The sequence below is a fragment of the Antrostomus carolinensis genome, unplaced genomic scaffold (assembly GCF_000700745.2).
Source record: "Antrostomus carolinensis isolate BGI_N321 unplaced genomic scaffold, ASM70074v2 scaffold40173, whole genome shotgun sequence".
Classification (NCBI taxonomy): domain Eukaryota; kingdom Metazoa; phylum Chordata; class Aves; order Caprimulgiformes; family Caprimulgidae; genus Antrostomus; species Antrostomus carolinensis.
This window is the reverse complement of record NW_010306569.1, coordinates 1-21,847: the sequence shown is the minus strand read 5'-3', so window position 1 is coordinate 21,847 and position 21,847 is coordinate 1. Positions and strand designations below refer to the sequence as shown.

The 21,847-nt window shown below is 36.2% G+C and overlaps 1 protein-coding gene across 1 annotated transcript; it reads left to right on the top strand.

Annotated features, from left to right (window-relative positions):
* The first annotated feature begins 527 nt into the window (after positions 1-527).
* Positions 528-20,134, top strand: DNA2 (DNA replication helicase/nuclease 2). Its single transcript, XM_010165167.1, has 20 exons — positions 528-724; positions 1,708-1,891; positions 3,543-3,688; positions 5,282-5,407; positions 5,786-6,002; positions 6,566-6,683; positions 6,967-7,132; positions 8,397-8,591; positions 9,563-9,793; positions 10,270-10,386; positions 10,490-10,599; positions 11,675-11,784; positions 12,764-12,988; positions 14,057-14,250; positions 14,360-14,449; positions 14,539-14,731; positions 18,512-18,601; positions 19,001-19,183; positions 19,312-19,458; positions 20,078-20,134. Exons 1-20 carry the CDS (start codon positions 528-530, stop codon positions 20,132-20,134), a joined length of 3,096 nt encoding a protein of 1,031 aa, XP_010163469.1.
* The last annotated feature ends 1,713 nt before the right edge of the window (positions 20,135-21,847 follow it).

Genomic DNA, 21,847 nt, shown 5'->3' with positions numbered 1-21,847 from the left:
GCTGGCCTGACCGCTCTGTCTGAAACTTGGGCCATTGGCCAGATGGAAACTGAACCTTGAATATCAATTTTCTAATTATCTTTATGTTGATGTTAAGGGGGAGAAAAGTTAGTTCTCTGTGTTTGATGTACTCGGGTGATGGTGGGAATTCTTACGTGCTTTACAGTGTTGAGATACATGCTTTCTCACAAGCACCGGGTTGCAGTACGGTTGTAATTACCTTCCAAATGAATGCGAATACTTGAACACCAAAAGGAAGCACTAGCCGCAGTAAATAGCGACTTAATTTTTATGTCTCCTTCCTTATGTCTCATGTGTTCAAATACTTGTTTTTCATCCCTGCCATCCAAAGAGACAATGTAGAAATGTTACCAGAGAGAATATCTGCTACAATTTACCTGTATAAAACTAAAAACCCCACACTAACTCTATATAAAAATTGAAGAGGGTTAAAGTGCAGAAGCTTTCCCTCTTCTTGTGTATGGGTTAGCTGTTGTCTTTTCAAGTAGTGTCATTTCTTTGCACTAATGACTTGTTACTTCAGTTTTCAGAAGAAAGTGACTGACTCTCCTGACACAATACTGAGGAGTGGGTTGAACAACAGATACCGTGTGCTGGAAGTCAGCATAATACAGAGAAATGGCAGTGACCCTGAGAAACACTTGACAATTACAGCATCTCAGTCACTGGAAGATACGGAACTGTGCATTCTTAGGAATGGCTGGTAATCCATACAGAAATGTAGAAGTCTGAAAAGAGGATTGTTAAATCAGTTTTTCTTTGTGTTGCCTTTGGGATGAGTTTTACTGTCTTAAAAGTGATATGAAATCCTCAAACAACTTCTATGTAATGTACTCTTATCAGTATATTACTGTAATGGATATTCATCTTGAGAGAATTGATGCCATGTAACTTGTGTTGAGTTGATATTGCTACCTTAAAGTTTTAATTTGTCTTTGTACTAATAAACAGCAAGACAGTAAACTCTAAGCAGACCTATTTGTTTAAGTGTTGTCTTGCAACAATTAGAAATGTACAAAGCTATGCCTGTAAAACCTGAGGTTTTCCAGTCTGTTAAAATCACCTTAGCTTGAGTTCTACTGCACAAGTTTTTTCAGGTAAGGATAGGATTCGAATTTAGGTGTTTGTGCATTGCATGATGTGTTACAGAAGAAAATGCTAGCTTAGTCTTTTGAAACACGTGGGTGCACACGTACTATTTGGAACTGCTTTTCACTTTCTGTGCAAGCCTGAAAGATGGGAGAAAAGTATAAGACTGTTTCTTGAAGGAAAAAATATAAAAGACCTTGAACCCTGAAATTTCTAAATTAATAAAAATATCTTTAGATTTTGCTGAGCTTCTGAAACAAGTAGAATTGTTAAGTAGAAAGGTTGATGTCATGTAAAGAAAAAGTATAAGACGTAACAATACTGAAATGGCTCAATACATGGGTCTGGAATGACTTGAAGTTAACAGGATTTTCTCTACGTTCAGGCTGTCCTGATGCATGGTACTCTAAAAGTATCAAAGTTTTGTCAATAAAAATTTCTTTATTGTCTTTTAGAATTTACTTAGGTCAATTTCTTAAAGAAGAATCACTAAAACCTCCTGTTTCAAAGTATGTTGGCTCTGATATATTAATATATAATCCCTAGTACATTGCGTGTGTAAATTGCAAACAGTTGTTCAAATGTATTACGTTACAGGGAGTCGGTTCCGGTTGTTCCAGGAGACATCATTCATTTAGAAGGGGAGTGTAGCTCTGGTACCTGGGTCATAAATGAACAGTCTGGATACCTGGTTCTTTACCCAGACCTGCTGCTTTCTGGCACTACAATATCAAATAGTATTCGATGTTTGAGAAGAGCAGTGCTGAGTGAAAGGTTTAGGGTAAGTGTTAATTCTAGAGCATCAAGCATATTAATGGGTTACTGTTCCATTGAGACTTGTAGCTTAGCTCAATATTAAAACTGGCTGAGATGCTGTATTGCAAAATGTCGTTATTAGCTATTCATAATGCTTACAATTTAGAATAATTTAGAATGGAAACTCTCAGTCTCAGGTTGAACTTGTGTTTTGAATTGCAACTGAAATAATCCTATATTCTTAATACAGCTGATAAGACAAAGAAACGGTCTTCCCACTTAAAATTCTGGCAACTTCTTTGATAATGTCTTGCCACATTTTGTGTGGATATAAATCCTTTGTGAGGGATGTGCCTCTTGTCAACAATATGAAAACATAATCACAGTTGGCCAAGTTAAAAGCCTCTGAAAAAAAAATCAGCCAATTCCATAGGAATCAGTGTGGGCTAACTCTGGAATCTGAATCCAGCTGCTGGAATTTGGAAAGAGGAAAAGTTTCTTGTGGTAGTGTCCTTGCTGATACATGGATGGCAGAGAAGCAACAGCTGCCAGTTTCAGCTGAGGAAAACTTCCAGACATGGTAGGAATATAAATCTAAATGGGCAAGGGAATTGTAATGGAGTGGTAACACAGGAGGTTCTGCTTAAACGTGAGAAAAAACTTCTTTACAGTGAGGGTGCCAGAGCACTGGGACAGGCTGCCCAGGGAGGTTGTGGAGTCTCCTTCTCTGGAGACATTCAAGACCCGCCTGGATGCCTTCCTGTGTGATCTCATTTAGGTTCCTGCTTCGGCAGGGGGATTGGACTGGATGATCTTTCGAGGTCCCTTCCAATCCCTAACATTCTGTGATTCTGTGTGTAAGCTGGCTGGCAGCCTGTGACTGGAACAGGAAAACTTAAGTACAGGAGATTAAGACTGTGAAACGGTGTCAGCTGTTCATTAGAGGAGTAATGGGAGTAAACTAATCATTTGGAGGGCACAATGCAGAGGGTCCTTACTCTGGGATAACACCATCCACCAGTTGTGAGTGCAACCCACAAGTGCCAGGTCTGTAAAAGATACTGGTAAATACTTAAACCACAGTGAGTAGATTTCAAGTTGCTTGGTGGTGTCTCATGCAGAGGTCATAACTTACTACTACTTTCAGTTCTTATGAGTCTACAGTTTCGAGGTCCCTTCCAATCCCTAACGAGCCCTGGTGGTGGTTCAATGGGTTTCTGAGCCATTTTAGTGATATTTGGAATAATTTTGTCTGAGGTTGTAACACACAGGAAGCTACTTCATGCAAAAAAAATAGTATCTGTGAGATTGTAGAGATAAGTATTTGTATTATGAAATACTGCTATCGGTACTGCCCACAGGCAAAACTTGCTCAAAATTCATTTTAATCTGTGCCTTTGTTTCTCACTTGTCAGTCATTTAGGGTTTGTATCTAACATTGTCAGGGTTGGGATTAAAATGGGAGATAAAACAATAGAAGTGATCCATATTTGTCTGTTTTCATAGTCAGGTTTGAATAGATACTAATTAGTGAGGTGAAAGCTCTAATGATCTTGCAGTTAAATAAATGCAGTCCATCACGTGCAGCATATAAAAATCAGAAATTTAATAGAAAAGTTGCCATGAAGTGGGCATAAATCTTCATGTATATGTGTGTTGTATAACATCTATTGCAGGGCTCAGACTCCGGTTCACGCCAAACGCTCATTGGTACAATTCTTCATGAAATTTTCCAGCAATCGGTAACGAATAACTTGTCACAAGAAAAAGTAGAAGAACTAGCAAATAAAATTGTGTACGGACAAAAGTATCTCAGAGAAATGTAAGTAGCATTGCTGGTGTCTTCTATGTTTGGAAAACAGGGTAGGAACACTTGAACTAGCAGATAAAGTTGTAATTTTAAAAATGTAGCACTAGTATTTGGGAGAATACTCTGCCGAATGACCTTGCTTGTCGAAACTTGGGTATCTTAATAAGATAATTCTCTGTTTCGTAATGTACCTTAATTTGCCTTCACTGCTGAGCTACTTACATAGATCTGAACTATGTTTCTGGAATAATTGAATGTGTAGGTTTGTTTTATTTTTTTTTTCTCCTTTCAGGCCAAGCAGGGTAGAGTGTGTCTGCCTGTAACATTAGATTTCCAGGCATCTCCCAAAGCTGAGTTAAATGTGACGAGCATAATTAATTTTGATCCTCAGGAGATGAACTTGAAACTTGTGACTGACCAAGCATTGAGATGTCTGATTTTCATATTCTTTATCAGGTTACTTAACGGCTCAGTTGTTAGAGGACCTTTAACTTATTTTCTCTGCAAAACTGATAGAAATGCTAGCCAAAGAAACAGGCTTTATATTTCCATCAGAAAATGGCAAGATGAATGGCTGTCACTTTTAAGATTTTACTGCAGACTAGATTAAAATCTAATTCAAGTCATGTAAAAAGTTATTATACCTAGACTATTATAAATTGTATGTAGGGCAATGTCAGTACCTGTTAGCCCCAGATGAGTTGGGCTCATCTGTTTAACTCTAACAAGTTAAAATTGTAACAAGGTTTATTACTCTAGTTCTGTTATGAAGGTAGATGTTTTGAATTGTGACTGCTAAGAATGCTTAAAGGCTTTTGTGGTGCTCTGGACTTCTCTGTTTGAAACTGTTGATTTATAATTCCTCTTTGTATACGTAGGCTACTATTTGTTGGGATTGGAAAGTAAGTTACATAAGTCTGCTGGCTGTGGTCATTGGTGCCTGTATGAACCTTTCTGTGCAAAACCCACTTGTATTTCTCTGTTGCTGTAGAATAATGACATTATTTCCAGTGAATGCCAGTACTGAATTATCTAATGGCACGTGATTAGGTTCTGTTTAATGAGACTTCTGCTTTCTTGTGTATTTGTAACTGTAGCAAATGCAGAGGATCGTGATTCTTCTCCAATTAAAATGCTCTGAAGCCTGTCAAAACATATATGAAGAACAAGTAGCAGATCAGTGTTTTCAGGCATAAAGCAAATGGTCTTTTTATTTTTTTATCTTTTCATTTTGGCATAAAGGATAGGAATAGCCATTTTTAAATCCATGAGTCTGGTACTCCTTTCTTGCAGTCTAGCTATTAGTTTTGTTTAATCACATCTACTGTGCTGATGCTTTCATTGTGCTACACCTGTAATTTCAAAAGTTACATCAGAAACTAACATAAGTGTTTTCCATCTCTTGTAATGGATGTTCAAGTATAGCTTTATGAACTGATCAAGTTGAACCTTAATGAATCTGTCATTATCTACAATTTATAGATGTTTATAAAAACTTGACAGTTATTTCTATTAATCTTGTTGCTACTTGAGGAAAAATCTTGTTAGTACCCATAGCAAATCTAATATTTCTTTTTCCTTAATGTGTGCGGCTTTATTTTTTAGGTATCACTTAAATCTGAAACAAACAGAAATAATGCAGGAAGTGGAAGAATATCTGCCATCGTTTTTTAAGTGGGCAGAAGACTTCATGCACAATCCAGCTAACCAAAATAAAATGCAACTAAAACTGTAAGAAGCCAGAATTAAAAGTTAAAACTGCTCTAAGTTGTATATCTTGTTTGGTTCACTTTTAATTTTTAGGACAACACTTTTAATTCAAATCTATTCAGTGATATGGAGCTAATTCATGACCTTACTGCCAAAACAGCTAATCTTGAGAGCTGCATGTTTAGCTGCCACTTTGAGTACTGGGGAATACATTAAGACTGAGGGTGCACTGACATAAAAATTTTATTGGTCTTAAAATTCTTGTAAACTGTGTGGTAAAAAGTAGAAATTTTTGTAAAAAAAATTAGTGCAAAAATATTAAATATTATAACACATATTAACATTTAAATACTAAGAATTAAAGGAAATTGTTAACTTCTGACTTAATTTTCTTCCTAGGTCAAATGGTGAAAAAACAGAATTCTCTTCTAAGATAGAGATTGTAGATATTTTAGACATTGAAGAGAATATCTGGTCTCCCAGATTTGGGTTGAAGGGAAAGATTGATGTTACAGCCAGGGTGAAAATCCATCGCCAGTCTGGAGTACAGTCTAGGATAATGCCATTAGAGCTCAAGTCTGGCAAGGAATCTAACTCCATAGAGCACAGAAGCCAGGTACAAAACCCAAATATCTAATTTCCCTATCAGTGGCTATGTATACTTTTTATTTTATTAGATGACCTATTTTGTCTTATGAATGTGAAACATTTCGTTTGTATGTGGTATTATCTAGATTTATGGATGACAGATCCTGGCATACCCAAAGCTGCTGGTGCAAAATGAAAGTGAACTGAGGAATGAGATATTACATATATATACACACACACACACACACACATTTACCACTTTCAAATACTTTTATAGTCTTTATCCTGAAATATCTGTTCTTTATTCTCTTCTTACTACATTCAGGTATTAGGTTGAGGCAAACTGCTTCAGGAATTAGTGTCATATGTCTTTCCAGATAGGTGGCCTGATCTAGAGGTAGTAGCCTCGTTATAAGCTTTTGTTAAGGAATATGCCTTTTAATTGAAATCCTTGGTTAGATGCTTACTGCTTCTAGATTGCTTGTGATGGTAATGGCTGCTTAACCATCTAAATTATGGGAAAACTAAATACAGTTTATAACGTATTTTGGTTTTAATACATTGTAATAAGTTTATATCTAATGTTTGCAGGTTATTCTGTATACATTGTTGAATTTAGAACGGAGAGTAGATCCTGAAGCTGGATTTCTGCTTTACCTTAAAACTGGTACTATGTACCCTGTTTCTGGAGCTCGCATGGACCGAAGAGGTAAAGCTGTTGCTCTTCCCCAGAAACCATAATTATCTTTATTAAAATGAAACATTTTAGTAATAGTTACAAGGTTTACTCTCATGAACATGTATACTTAGAGATGTATCACTTGTTTTAATGTTAATTCCAGTAAGCTTATGTTAAAAATTACTTGTTTTGTTAATGCCGCACGACGACAATTTCTGAGGTGACTAAAAAGTTGATGGCTATTTACTTTTGAGTTAGAAATTAATGCAAACAAACCCAAAAACATCAGCTTAGTTTGTTCTTTTCTTGGCAGAATTAATGAAGCTAAGAAACCACGTGGCCTTTTACCTAACACACAGTACATATAAATCTGATGTGGGAAGACAGCAGTCACAGCTTGCTGCTTTGCCTCCTGTAGTTGATGACAGTCAAGCCTGTAAATATTGCTCCCAAATGCACAATTGCTTTCTATACAGCAGGTAAGTTTTAAATAAGCCTGTTTTTAAATAAGCTTGAATAATTGTAGCTTTCAGTACTATGATTTCATTTCTGTGTGTTGACAGTTTCTTATTTCTTTATTGAGGACTCTTGCACCCCAAAAGAATATTCCATAGACTCCCATGGCAACTTTTATAGTGCAAGGGACTTGCAGGGACTTAGTGTTTGCTCGGGTACACTTTCTGCAAGACAGTCTGAGAAGTCTCAACAAAATCTTGATGGTAATAACCGATTCCTGTTACATCTAAGTTAATCATAATTATTATTTATAAAAAGCTGTATTCTTGCAACTCCTTGAAATGGACAGTTCTTTGAGACTGATTTATGGCTGGACAACAATTCTTTCACTTTAACTCTGTAGAAGATCATTTCTGTGTAGAGCATCTCACAAGGAATGATACTTTGATATTACTCTGCTGAAGTGTTATTGCATTTCCTCTTAAATAGAAGTCATAAGCAAATACTTTATAAATTTTCACATGAAGTTATTGAATTGTTTTAAAAGGTGTTGTAAGTTTTAGTCTTGTCCTTGTGCTGTGCAAAAAACAACCAAAAGTGTAGTCTGAAGAGATCAAATGAGATGTTAGAAAAGGAGAGCTTTTGGGGTGAACTTGTGTAACTGTAATGTCTGATTGTTTTTAAAATTGTAGGGGTAAAAGTGTATGTTGAGGGACCTAGCTTTGTGGGCATACACGGTATGTTTTTGTAGACTAGTTTTTGTGCAATATTACTTGTAATACTCAGTTGTTACAGCAACAATTTTATTACTAACTGGGTAGCTATTCACTTCTGAACTAACACTTTTTCTTTGGTTGCATTTTATATACATGATTAGGTATAATGTCTATTGATATTTAGTTCTGAGATAAATTGACTTGAAGTCTGGTTTTGTATTAACTATTAAATCCTCTTTACTTAGCTAAATCTCAATATAGTATTCATATGTTACAAAAAAGGAATAAAAGATCAGCTATGTATACAGTACTAAACTTGAAATGTCTTTAATTGGTCTTTGACTAACTTGCTGTCCTTAATTCAAAATCATAAAGATGATGTAAAGTTACTAATAGGAGATTGTTCGTACGAACAAAGGATACTTTATTAATAGGATAACTTTATTTTAGTGATGACAAATTAATCTAGCTGCTATGTTACAGCATATATTTTCCTTTGCATTATGTACATATAGACTTGGAAGAAAAAAGATACAAGTTGATGCTTTACTGTGTTTGCTTCTACTCCTAGAGCTGTAGAACAAAAGATGGCCAGTGTGTCTTTTCCTGCTGCCATGGTACCCATTATTGAAAGAGAGACCCAGCACCTGAAACCCTCCCACTTAGAGTATTTCAGCCTGTGGTATCTAATGTTAACCTTGGAGCTGCAAAGTGGAGAGGGTAAAAAGGGATATAAAAATATATGGATGATACCTTCTTTGGAAAGGTAAGATGTAATTTCTAACTTCATACAAATGATGCTCCCTTCAGAAACTGGAGAAGAGGCATTGTCAACTTGTGTTTTCACTACAGGGAAAACTGGATGTTTTCTGGTGTTTGTAGAAATAGTAAAATATGCTACTTGCATTGGTAGCGAGTATTTTTTTGTGAGGTGTGACTTAGAGGAGTCATTAGTCTAATTGATTTACTGGTTTTGTATTTACAATATGATATTTGTCTTGGTTTGTTTTATTGTTCTCCTGTCACACATAGGAAGCAGCAAACTGCAGCCTCAGTCTTCATAAGCAAAAGTGGTAAAATTCTGCTTTGTTTGTGTCTCTGGAGCCTAAGGCTGGGTGCTGACTGTGAGCTCAGCTCATTGTGCTGGTTTCCTGAGGGTTTACTTGGCAAACAATGGTGTGTTTTGGACCCTACACCTTGGTTTGGCTAGGAATGTGGATAAGGGCTCTTTTTGACAAGTAGCATGTTACTGTACATCACCTAGTCCAGCAGCTGTGGAAAAAATAATTGGTGGTTTATAGGCCCATTTCAAGGCATCTGTAGAAGTGAAATGTAGCTGAGTTGTTTTAAGTGAAACAAGTAACTCTGTAAACAAGTATGGAACATCTTGGTGAAGTGGATCCATACATTTCAATATTTGTTTTTTAACAGGAAATTATAGATAACTTTAGCCTAAATATTAGTCTGTTCTTGAAACAAATACAAAGGTCCTACATATTTTTACAATCCTTTTCTGGTTAAACTGGCTGTTGTAAAGTGACTGTTTAATCTTCCTGGTTCTTGTGTTTGTTTGGGTTGGGTTGTTTTGTTGTTGTTGCTTTGGCGATTTTGGGGTTTTTGAATATTTTGGTGGTTGGCTGTGGGTGGTATGGTTTTTTTACTTGGGGAGGGGTTTAGTATTTCTCTTACTGAGAGGATGATAATATTAAAATGTATTTCTGTTTCAAATATCTTTAGAGAGAAGGCTGGAGACTGTGTTGGAAACATGATCAGAGTTGATGAAGTGCAGGAAATTTCCGAGGGACAGTATCTACATTTTTTCCAACGTAGAAATGGTGCCATACCTGGAACAAACCTATTGGTTGGTGATCGAGTGGTTGTGAGTGGAGAGGAAAATGGTTTACTTGGCTTGGCTACTGGCTATGTTAGAGAAGTCAGTGTGACAAAAGTCTCCTGTGTGTTGGGCAGGTAACAGAATAAAAAGAAAAATATCTGTTTGAAGACACTATGATACTGGCTTCAGGAAGGGTACTTCTAGATGTCCAAAAAGCTCTGATATGTTCTGACTCTTCTTGCTGAGCTTGGGGAAGTACCCTTCAGAAATTCTCTTATCTTGATTGAAAATGTCAATACCTGGTCAGTGTATATGCCTGTCTATTTAACTAGGTTGCCTTCAAACTCCAGTCAGTTATGTCTCCAACATGTGACTATACAGATACAGTGATTACTGTGTTACTAGTAACTTTCATTATTCAGACTGTATTGTCTTTAAATCTGGCTCTACTTGTGTTTTATTTAGATCAGTTAATAGTGTGTTTCTTCTAGCTATTGCTTCACTGTGGGACCTCTGGAAGATATCACTTAATGCTTAGTAATAAGTCTTTAATCATCAGCATACTGCTTGTAAACATAATTATTCTGTCTGTGTTACTGTCATCCTTCAGGAATTTGTCAAAGCTCCCCAAGAACACCATATTTAGGTTGGATCATGAAGAAGGAGATTTTGGTATAGGAGTCCCATTTGAAAATCTTTCGAAACTGATGAAAGATTCCCCAGTCAGGTATGAAAAATCAAAATAATTTCACACTTTCAGAATTTTCAGATAAAGTTTCTCAGCTGGTAACTATTCTTGTTTTTTTTGTTGTTTTTTTTTTAATCCACAGTGAAAGGCTCCGCAACTTGATAATTGACTTCCACAAACCACGTTTTATTCAGCATTTGAGCTCTGTCCTTCCTCCAGAAGCAAAGGAAACTGTTGCAAGTATTTTAAAGGGTACAAAGTGTCTTTCCTCAAAATCCTATATTTAATAGTACTTCTCCATAGCCAATACATTTATCACACTAAATATAAGGAGTTTTTTCTTACTATGGGGTCCGATGATAGTTTTCTGCTTAAAAATTAGAAACAAGTTTTTACTTTGCATGTCTTCCTTGATTAAATTAGTCTTAAAGTAGTTGGAAGACCTGACCAAGATACTTGTTTACAACTTTATTTTACTTTTGTTAGTTGCTGCAGCTTGCAGTTTTCAAACAGAGGGCCATATGATTACCTCTCTAACCTTTACTAAAGGAAGAAACAGGGAAGGCTCTTTAGAGGAGGCAGACTTTGTGGGAGTGGAAGGAGATGGGCTTTGGTGTAAGCGTTCACTTGTATAATCACTCTTCCTGACTTGTTGGCTGCTCTGTAGTGTGTGATGCTTTGTGGCACTCTTTTTGTTTTCTCTTTTTTTCAAAACAATTTGTTTAGGTATGTGGCAGTTGAAAATATTTTGTTGTTCTGACAGAGTTGTCTGTGAAAACAGAAATTTAACTGAATTCTCTTAGAGCAAATAGAACTTTTTATAAAAACTCGGTCTGAAGACTTATTTTTTACTTGAGCTTTGCCTAGTCCAAATAGCTGGAATGTGCTGCTTATTTGCATCAGACTGGGGAAAAACAGCTGTGATGTAATACTTTTTCTAAACACCATGGTGCTATATGTGCAACTCATTTCCCTTTGCTGTAGGTTTGGATGTGAAAATGTGTATGATAAAATAGAAATGCCCATACACAATATCATATGGAAGTGGTAATTTAGGATATTAGAAAAAAATCACAAAAGATCTAGGAATAAAAGTGTCTTCAGTCATAAAAATGTCTTTCTAGGACTGTAGTGCAGATCCTGTACTATGTCTTTTGTATTATATTTAATACTATTATTTCATTAGAATCTACAGACTTAGTCTGATCAATCCTTTTCTTTGAGGACTTTAGTGGAGGAGGAAACTATAGTTTTGTTTCATCAACTTTAGCAATTGTTACAATGATTATGAAGTGTAGACATTTCATTTTTGTTTTTCTTTTTAAAGGTCTAAATAAGCCTCAGAAACAGGCAATGAAACAAGTGCTACTTTCAAAAGACTACACGCTTATTGTGGGTATGCCTGGAACAGGAAAAACTACTACAATATGTGCTCTAGTAAGATCGTGTACCTTTGATGTTTAATTTTTTTTTCTTGTGATTTAGAGGATATCATTAAACAAACTATGTGTAAAGCATACTGTCCAAAATTAATTGACATGACTTAGTCTACAGCTATCTGCATAATTTCAAAGAAGAAAACACATTTCTTTTTACTTAAGAAGTTACATTTGGTACAACTGAAAATGTATTTTGTGGAGTAGGATTCTCTTTTGTGTAGGAATATATCTGGGAGGGAGGAGACTGAAGTGTGATATTTAATCACTTCTGTGACACTTTAATGTTAAAATTCCGTGGTCCCAAATGTCAGCAAGTCCTCAAATCCTCAGAGTTCAAAAAAAGGACTCCTTGGGGAAGTCAGTAACTTGTCCATTGTAAATTGTATAAACCCATGGTGCTGAAGCTCTGGGCAGCCTGCTAGCCATCTCCTCCTCCTTGGTGGTTCTCTTTCCCCAGGAAAGGACTGTAGGAGCATACTGGATTCAGGCTGTGGGCTGAGTGAGTTTTTCTTGAAATAGCAGTATCATCTCACTTCCAGCTGTCATCAGCTTCTGAGGAAAGAGGAGGCTGGAGAGAAGCAGAGATCAGCACGTTCTGCTGAATCTGTTGTGGCTTAATTGTCACGGAGAACAGTGTTTGTGGAATGGGCTGTGCATGACTTGTTCTTGCAGTGCGGATCTTTAGAGTGCAGTTCCTTCTTTTCAGTGCAGTTTGCGAGCACGCATAGATGTTCTTGGCTCTCACTCTTTGCAGTGTGCGCAATAAGCCTGCTGTTGATGAGAACCATCAAGTCTACTGCCCACATTGCTTTGACAATAGCTAACTGGCAGATCTGGCCAGAAAGATTTACATAAATGAAGCCATACTTCTTGTTGCATCCCTCCAAAACTTCTTGTGTTTTTAATTTAGTCAAATATGGGATTGCTGATTCTTGTACATGGACTAATAACTTTTCTTTCCCTTTGCTACTCATTAGGTGAGAATTCTTTCTGCTTGTGGCTTCAGTGTTCTTCTGACTAGTTTTACACACACTGCTGTAGACAATATCCTGCTAAAGCTAGCCAAATTCAAAGTTGGTTTCTTGCGTTTGGGGCGAGCTCAGAAGGTTCATCCAGATATACAGAAATTTACAGAAGAAGAAATTTGTAGATCCAAATCAATTAAATCTGTAACAGATTTGGAAGAGGTCTATAACAGTCAGGTGAGAGTGTTTTTTGTTAGCCCTGTAAATTAAGGATAGTTACATTAGCATTCTGGTTGTTTGCATACTGCAGAGAAGGATCCCATCCCAAGGGTGTGTTACTACTATAAGAAATCTGAGCTGAAAAAGATACTCGATCTCTGCATTGCTTCAATTTCTTTATAGCCAATAATGATTAACATTAACAATCTGATAGTTGAAAAGCATTGTTTATGTCCACACAAAGTAACTTATCATTGTGCTTTTATCTGAGATCTTGTGTGTGAGGGGTAGAGGAGATCTCGTCTGTCTTTATTCACTTCTTGCTGAGGTTTGTCCTTTTTTACTCCCCTCCAACTTGCACTTGTTGTGCCATTTGTACAATCAGCAGATGGGGAAGAGGAAGTGGTCTGCTGTGGAGCTGACCTGGCCAAACAACTTTTGATAGAAGTATTGGTGTTGCCTGTGTGAATATTAATACAAACCATAATGGGAGCTGAGTAAACTGAGTTAGTGGCAGCTTTAAATTAAATTCATTAAAAGAATGAAACTTCATGGTAGTTGGAATAAATGCCAATTTAGCAAAAGCTGCCATTTACTTTTTTGTTGATAGGCATTGCAGGGGGATGATTGAAGTAATGAGGGAAGTGGCTTAATGTTTCATATTTTAGTCATTTTGGATTGCAGTGGAAGCACAGGGGTGGGAAGAACTGTGCTACTGTTGTTGTTTCATCTTCTCTTTGGAATTAAAAAGCCAAACAAACAAACCACATAACTTTCTACAGTAGTGGTTGCAGCACACTCCATGAATTGTACGTGCATAGAACCTAATATCGCTCTGAACACGTGGCAGGAACAAGTTATTTACCACAGTCTGCTCTAAAGCTGTTTTTTGTTTGTCACTTACAATCAATGCAAGAATATGTGAGGCTGATAAGTATGTAAGGTGTGCTGGTCTGATTTTGAAGATTAATAATTTGTTTTATTTTACATTTAGTTTAATGGGAAATGCTAGTTTTTCTTTTAACCTGGAAAATGTAGTGCCAAGGTATATAACATGTATCTTATCCTTAAAATGTGTATTTTCAGCCAGTGGTAGCAACGTCTTGCATGGGAGTAAATCACCCCATCTTTGTTCAGAAGCAATTTGATTTCTGTATAGTTGATGAAGCTTCCCAGATAAGTCAGCTCATCTGCCTGGGCCCACTATTCTGCTCCAAAAGGTTTGTGTTGGTAGGAGATCATCAGCAGCTGCCTCCACTTGTACTGAATGCAGAAGCAAGGTAAGATAAAATGCTGCTGGACAATTATTAGTAACATGAATTCTGGGAAAGCTCTTGAAATATTTTGCCCGATACATTTTTGGCTTGTGTTGTTTTTCTTTTGTAACAGAGATCTTGGCATGAGTGAAAGCTTATTTAAAAGGCTGGAACAAAACCAAAATGCTGTTGTCCAATTAACTGTGCAGTACAGAATGAATAGGTATTTAAAACTTATTTATTACATTAGTGTGTTGATGTGGGATTGAAATGGCAAGATTTGATGCCTTTTCTTGTTTTTTAAATCTTTAGTAAAATTATGTCACTGAGTAACATGTTAGTGTATGAAGGCAAACTGGAATGTGGCTCTGAGAAGGTGTCAAATGCCACTGTTAACTTGCCCAACCTAAAAAAATTGAAAATGGAGCTGGCAGATGCTTCGAAAACATGGTTGAAAGAAGTGCTTGATCCAGACACACCTGTGTGTTTTCTGAACACAGAGAAGGTAAAGTTTTATTATGATCTCCTTTCAAAATTGTATTTTTGATGCAAGTTCTTGGTACAGTCAACATGTAAAACTTCATACAGCTTTGTTAGGGTAAAATATCTAACTTTAAAAAATAGTTTTCATGTAAAATGTGCAACATGGAAAAACTTTAGCTTAGCTGATCTTTTGGGGTGGTACAGCTACTGCTGGAAACACTGCATCTAAGAGCAGCTGAAGAGCTTAATTCAGATAATATTGAATGTACTATAAACTTTGTTCTCATGTACAGAATGTAGCTCAAAGTGTGTAGCCTTATTGGATGCCCTCACAACCCCAGAATGACCTCATTTCCAGTGGCTGCGGGTCAGCAGTGTCTAATCTGTGTGCCAGTGGCAGGACATCCTAGACACTGAAGTGTGAGGGAGGAGTAGGTTGTTTTAGGTGTGTCCTTTCATGGAGACTCAAATGTTTGACAGAAAAATAAAACTCTAGAGTAGATAAAAATTATGCAAAGAAACTGTGTAAAAGGAGGAAGAGTTTAAATGCATGTGGAAAAAGATTAATAAACTAGTACATATTTGTGGTCTCTAGTACTTGCTGTCACTGTAGTTAGTGATTGGATTACGAAGATTTGAGTCTGTCTTCCTCTAGCAGGTTTTATGTTGATTCCTATTAATACTGTGTTTTGCCAATAATTATATCAACTGATGATTTTTTATGCTGACCCTGGGAAGAACTCTTCAATTTCTTTCTGTGTTCTCCAGGACATTCTACGGGATTCATTTTTTTAAAATAACAGTTCTTGTAGAATCTCTTCAATGATCTGAAAAGAAACACAGTGTTTACTTTAGTGACTTAAGGACACTTCTAAAAAAATGCCTAAACTAAACAGAGGGACCTTTTCCAAGAATGTCTTCACAGAAGGGCAGACAGTTGGTCCCAGGGAAGAGGCTTGTTCCAATAAGGAACTGGCTGATACACTGTTCGTCTAGTAATCAGACCAAAATTGGTAATGTGAAAGCTAGAGTTTCTGTTCCATTTTAATTTTTTTCTTCCCTAGAAAGCCCATCTCAAGTATAAGGCAGCTGTTCTGTTTGTAGAACCAGCAGGAAATGTTCATTTTCCAAAATAATCTTGGTTTTGTTGAGACATTAGGCTATAATGTCATATCTCTTTGGACTTCCTGTCAGAACTCCATGTATTGTTGTAGTTACAGAGGAAAGGAGGAAAAAAAAAAAAAAGGGAGAGGGGAAGAAAAAAAACCCCAACCATCCCACCAAACACAAAACTGGCATTTGTTTTGTTTCCTTTGACTTTATAGTATTTTTTTCCCTGTATGCCATTGTTCATAATATAACCAACAAAAGTTTCTGAAGAAACATAGTTGGAGGGCATATGAAAGGGGAGAAAGGAGAGAAACAATATTGTATGACAAGACCAGGAAGCTTGCATTTATTATGCTACTATTAAAAAAAAAAAAAGCCTCTACTGTTTTCTGTTTAATAATGTGACATGTTTGTGAGAGTAATTGGAAATCTATTTGTTCCTTTTTTGCCAAACCCTGTGCCAATCTGCGCATCTTCTGACAGCTTGGGTTTGAATGTTGAAAAATTACATCCTTGATTTAATGCCAGTCTTCTGAGAAACTCTATATCAAAGTTGTTCTGTAGGTTTTTTTATCTTTTGGTGTGATATGCTAACGTATTAATTATGTCTTCTCATCATCATCAGGACCTGGCTTTTAGAATTTTTTTTTCCTACTCCTAAAGTAGTTTTTTGCAATCTTTGGCTACATTGATGCTAGTGTGGATAGAAACCAACTGTTGGTTAAAACAGTGCTTTTCTGCTTGAAGGCTTCAGCACGTGCAAGTTTGGAGGCTTCTTAGGTGTGATGTTTTCAGATTAATAAATTAAAAAAAAAAAGAACCAACCAACCCAAAAAAACCCCAAACCAAACAAACCCAAAACAGTGTAACTATAACAGTATAGCTTAATTCAGTTGTGATATGACAGGTCATAACAACAGTTAGACTGAATGTATGATGGCAGTGTAAAAACAAGTTAGCTTACAGTAGGTATTAAGCTGTGTAGCTGTTGAGACACAAGCTATAGAGAAACTGCTGTTCTGGGAAAGGCAATGAGATCTTCTAATATGAAGGGAAATATTTTCAGCTTCTGTAATCTGTGCAACATACTGAAAACACACTGTGTCACATAAAAAGCTTGGAGGACGTTGCAGAAAAATAGGATTCTTGCTGGAGTGTATATACCCTACTTAAGCAACACAATACAGGTGACCTTTTTTGCACATGGCTGGAATCCTAAAATAAACTTGTGGATGCAGTAATCTACCACATACATATGTAGTGGCCTTGAAGACTGCTATATAGAGTTCTAGCAGTGTTGCATATGGGTTGTCAATCTCTGTTAGATTATTGTTTGTTCATTTGCAGTGCTTTAGTGTGCTAGGCATTGAACATAGATTACACTTAATGAAGTAAGAGTCAGTTGAACTCCTGGATTTGTGAAGCTTTTGATGCATATTGTACACTGTGAGATTCTATACACGTGCAGTGGTACTGCTCTAGCAAGCAGATACCACTTACCTGGAATACTCTTAAAAATATTTACTGTGCATTACTTTACCCACACATTAAACATAATAGCAATCTCCAGATTCAGCCATTCAGATGATATTGGGGTGGTTCAAAGAAGTAAAACTAGTTATAACAGTATTCCAAGAGTGTTGCTTTAAGTCAGACTGTATTACCTCTCATTTTAAGTGACAATGCTGTCATAAAAATTTAGAAGGAAAACTGAACAAAGTGGCATCTAAGAAAACAAAGTTGATGTTTGTCACTAGTAACAGGCAAATAGTGGAATGAGTAAAGTAGTAAATGGCAGTAAATGAGTAAGGTAGTAAATGGAATTCAGAGCCAGAAAGCAGAGGCAGATTTAGTGTATGCTCAGTTTTAGACTGTTTTAAATCAAGAGGTTTGTTACTTGACCCCAGATGCTGAGCTGCATGCCAGTTTACTAGAAGGGCAATGCATCAGGGATGCATTAATTGCTAATAATACAACTTAAACTTTAGAGAAGGCAAGAACTAAGCAAAGAGAATAAATTATAAAACTGTGGTACCAAAATGACAAGAGGTTACATTCTAGGCTTGTTCCTGGCTTTCTGGTCTTATTCGTACATGATGCAGGGAAAGGGAGTTAATAGTTAAGAAATGGTAAACTGAGTTTTGGGGTGGGTTTGTTTTTTTTTTGTTGTTGTTGTTTTGTTGTGTGGTGGGTTTTTTTTCTAATTTGGAAGTTAAAATTTAACACTACCATTTTGGATAGTTTTAAGTGTAGGCTTTCAAACACTTAAAAAAAATCCTTTCTGCCATGGAAATGGGGAAAACTTACTGTAAACATTGTATGAAAAGCCTTAAAAGTCCCATGTTAAATACAGTTTGAGTTTGCTCTTTTACCTTGTCAGGCTGGGAAAAGTAATTTTTTTTTTTTTATATGCTATGTATTGTGTGAACTGTAAAGGCAGGTGATGAAGCTTTGGCAGTGACTTACTAGCACTAGAAACTAATTTCAGCAGATTTTTTTCAACTTGTTTTGCAAATACAGTATTCTGAAATTACAGTATAGGCTTTTATAGTCTGTAAAATTTAGCATTTAGCTTTATTTTTTATTGCAGCTGTTACTATAAAACCACGTATGATATGGTGAGTTAGGGATCAGAATATACTATGCCATTGTAGACAGCAAGAGTCATTATTTTCCATTTATATTTTTAAAGGTTCCAGCACCAGAACATGCAGAAAAAGGTGGTGTAAGTAATGTGACAGAAGCTAAACTAGTATTCTTCCTCACATCACTGTTTATTAAGGTATCTTTTACTTTATTACACTGTTCAGAGGGACAGCTTTATAGTAATTTTTATGTTGCTATAGTAAGGGTGACTATATGTATTGGGTTATTCTTTGAGGGATAACTTTAAGGATAAACTAAAGGTTGGCTACATGTCAGTATAGTGAGGAACCTGAGGTCTGCTTTCAGTTCCCCATTCCTTGCCTGGCTATATTTGGGGTGCAAAAAAACTGGATGCAGTAACTACTATTTTCTTTGGTTAATACCAGTTATACCTAGTGTTCCATTGATGACTTAGTGTAGATACGGTATCTTGCAGCACTGTTTAAAAAAATCCATGAAGATATGCTGACATTAATGAGTATCCCAAGATAACTGCAGTGACAATTTTTTTTCCTTCTGTTTCTTCTTCATTCAGGCTGGTTGTAAGCCTTCAGACATTGGTATTATATCACCATACAGACATCAATTAAAAACAATCACTGATTTGATGGCAAAATGGAAGAATAACAGAGTGGAAGTCAACACAGTAGACAAATACCAAGGAAGAGACAAAAGCATCATAATCGTGTCTTTTGTTAGGAACAATAATGATGAAAATGTAAGTTGGTCATATTAACTCTGTTTCACTCAATTTTAATAGTTATAAACCTCACTTTCAAAATGCATCTACATTACATTCTGAAATTTAAGTAGGAAAAATAAAAGCAAATTATGTTCATGTAACAGCTTGGCGCCCTTCTGAAGGACTGGCGACGCCTTAATGTTGCCATCACAAGAGCCAAGCACAAACTAATCATGGTGGGCTGTGTTCCATCCCTGCGCCGCTATCCTCCATTAGAGAAGCTACTCTGCCATTTGCAGTCTCAGGCAATGATATCCTTTTTTCCACGCTGTTTTGTGAAAGGGGAAAGGTAAGATTGAGTTACTGAGATCAGAGGTAAGGTTGGGAAGATCTTTGATTATTTAGGTTGTATTTTTTACACTGACTGGCAACACAGTACAAAATGTGCTAATTAAATATGCCAAAAATATACTTGAGATCAAACTAATAGATGGGTTTGGAACCTTCAGTGTCTTCAAAAGTAGAAAAAGCCCATGCTGGTTTGCAAGTCAACTTTGACATTTATTTTAATTTTGAGGCCTGAATTTTTAATGTTTAATGCTTTTGCAGTTTTTTTTTTTTATCTAGTTTCTTGGCAACTTAATGTCAGTGTGATTGTTTTCCTCAGAAGTACCACACATTTAATTTAAACACATCTGGTTCATGAATAACATTGCTAGAATGGAAAATGGTGTAACTTTCAGATAACTTATTTTTTTCTTTCTCTCTGGCATTGTACTGAGTTTGCTCTAGCTATGGCTGTTTCCATCTCCTATTTAAATACCGAAGCCCTCATTAGCTGCTTTATTTGCAAACACCAATACATATTGAAAAAGGTTTTGTGTTTTTGTGAAAGTGATATGTTCTTGAAATGCTTCCTTAACTTGCTACATCTTCAGTCTTCCAGCAGGGGCTCAGGAAAGTATCCACAAGTGTAACATTTTATGATTGTGAAGATGGAGAGTTTTAAAGGCATTTGTGTATTTTCTTCTGGTGCTGCTTGATGTAAATAACTGGTTAGTGGGGTATGAGTGCTGATGGGCACTGTTTAATCTGAATGAACCCAAAACAGAAATCATATTCAGTTATTTTAAAGGTTTCCTTTCAGCAAAATAACAATCAGCATATTAAAGAAAGAAAAGTGTATTAAGAGGGTTGTTTTAGTACTGCTGTACTTGGAACAAACCAGAAATAGGAAGTACTCTATTCCTTCACATCCTGGATAGCTACTTCCATATTCACTTTTACGTAGATAACTGTTTATCAAGATAAGTGAATGGGGAAACACTTGAGGAGGAGGAGGGAGTGAACCAATGCTGCATTGAGTCATAGCTTTCTGAGCTCATTTTGGTTTTAAAGACTTTAAAATGTAGTTTACATATAGTAATTCCATTTATTAAGAGTTCTTAATTGAGGTATTGTGCTGTTTGGGAAAAAAAATAGGAAAACCTTCTCTCTCCTTCAGAGCCTCAAGTTCTTCTTTAAAGTGTGCTTCTGGTTTTTTTAAATACTGAAGTATTTTATATTTATATATATAATGTAATTAATCTCATATGAAGATCCCTTGATGACTTTTCTAATGTCTTGATTTTGTATACATCTGGGAGAAATGTGATGTTGATTCACTTAACTCTCTTTGGTGAACTAACATTATTTAGCAGACAAATCCGTTGAAGTGAAATGCTGCCCAGTTGAAGATCATAGTAAAACTCTGGTTTCAGTTTCTGATCTGTAGTCTTTTCTTAAAAAAAACAAAACAAAAATCTCAACACTCAAAATTAAGAGATGCAGCTTGATGACTAAGTTACATGCTCAGGTTCTATTTTTTTGTAAAGATGATAATATAAGTACAATACAAAATATCATTTACTTGACAGAACTGTTTTAGTTTCTTTATACTACCTCATATTCTTGACTATTACTGAGATATTTCTTTCCAAGATCACTGGTGGAAACAGCAGGTTTTTTGTGATGCATCAGAATCATTAGTATTTGTTTTCTCTTGGATAATGCTAAGTAGTTGTGTGCATATAGTTGCAGACAAATTTCTAGATGTTAAATGTGGGCATTTTCACTCTTTTAAAGTGCTCCCTAACTTTTGTAATATTTGAAATAATAAAAATTTGATGTTTGTTTCGTTATAGTTGTTGTATTGCCATACCTTCACAAAGTTGCATGAGCAACAGCCACACAAACAATCCCGTATTTCCTTATCTACTTGTAAAATACATTCTTTCCTCTTGTTCCATGGTAGAGGTTGGCTTGGGCAGAGATCTACAGTTTAAACAATGTTTTGATCTGGTAATCTCGAGCAAAGTGGAGATATGGTTCTCCAAAACACTCTTGCATTCTAATGCTACATCCATTCTAATGGGCTGTGTTCTGGCCCTGTGGCTGCCCTTGTCCCTTAGTCCTCCTTCCTTGTAGGCCAAGGCAATGAGATCCTTTTTCTCTGTGTTCTTTTGTGTGTAGTTTCTGAAATTTGTTCTACAGCTTGCTGGTGAGCCTTTCCTAAGAAGGGGTGAGGAAAGAGCATAATTTTGAGTAATTATTAAGCAAAGTGAATTGTAGTGCTTAGGGTGTGGTAAGCGTGAACTGAGATCCCACCTCTATATGACAAAAATGCTTGGTGTTAATCACAGAATCACAGAATGTCAGGGA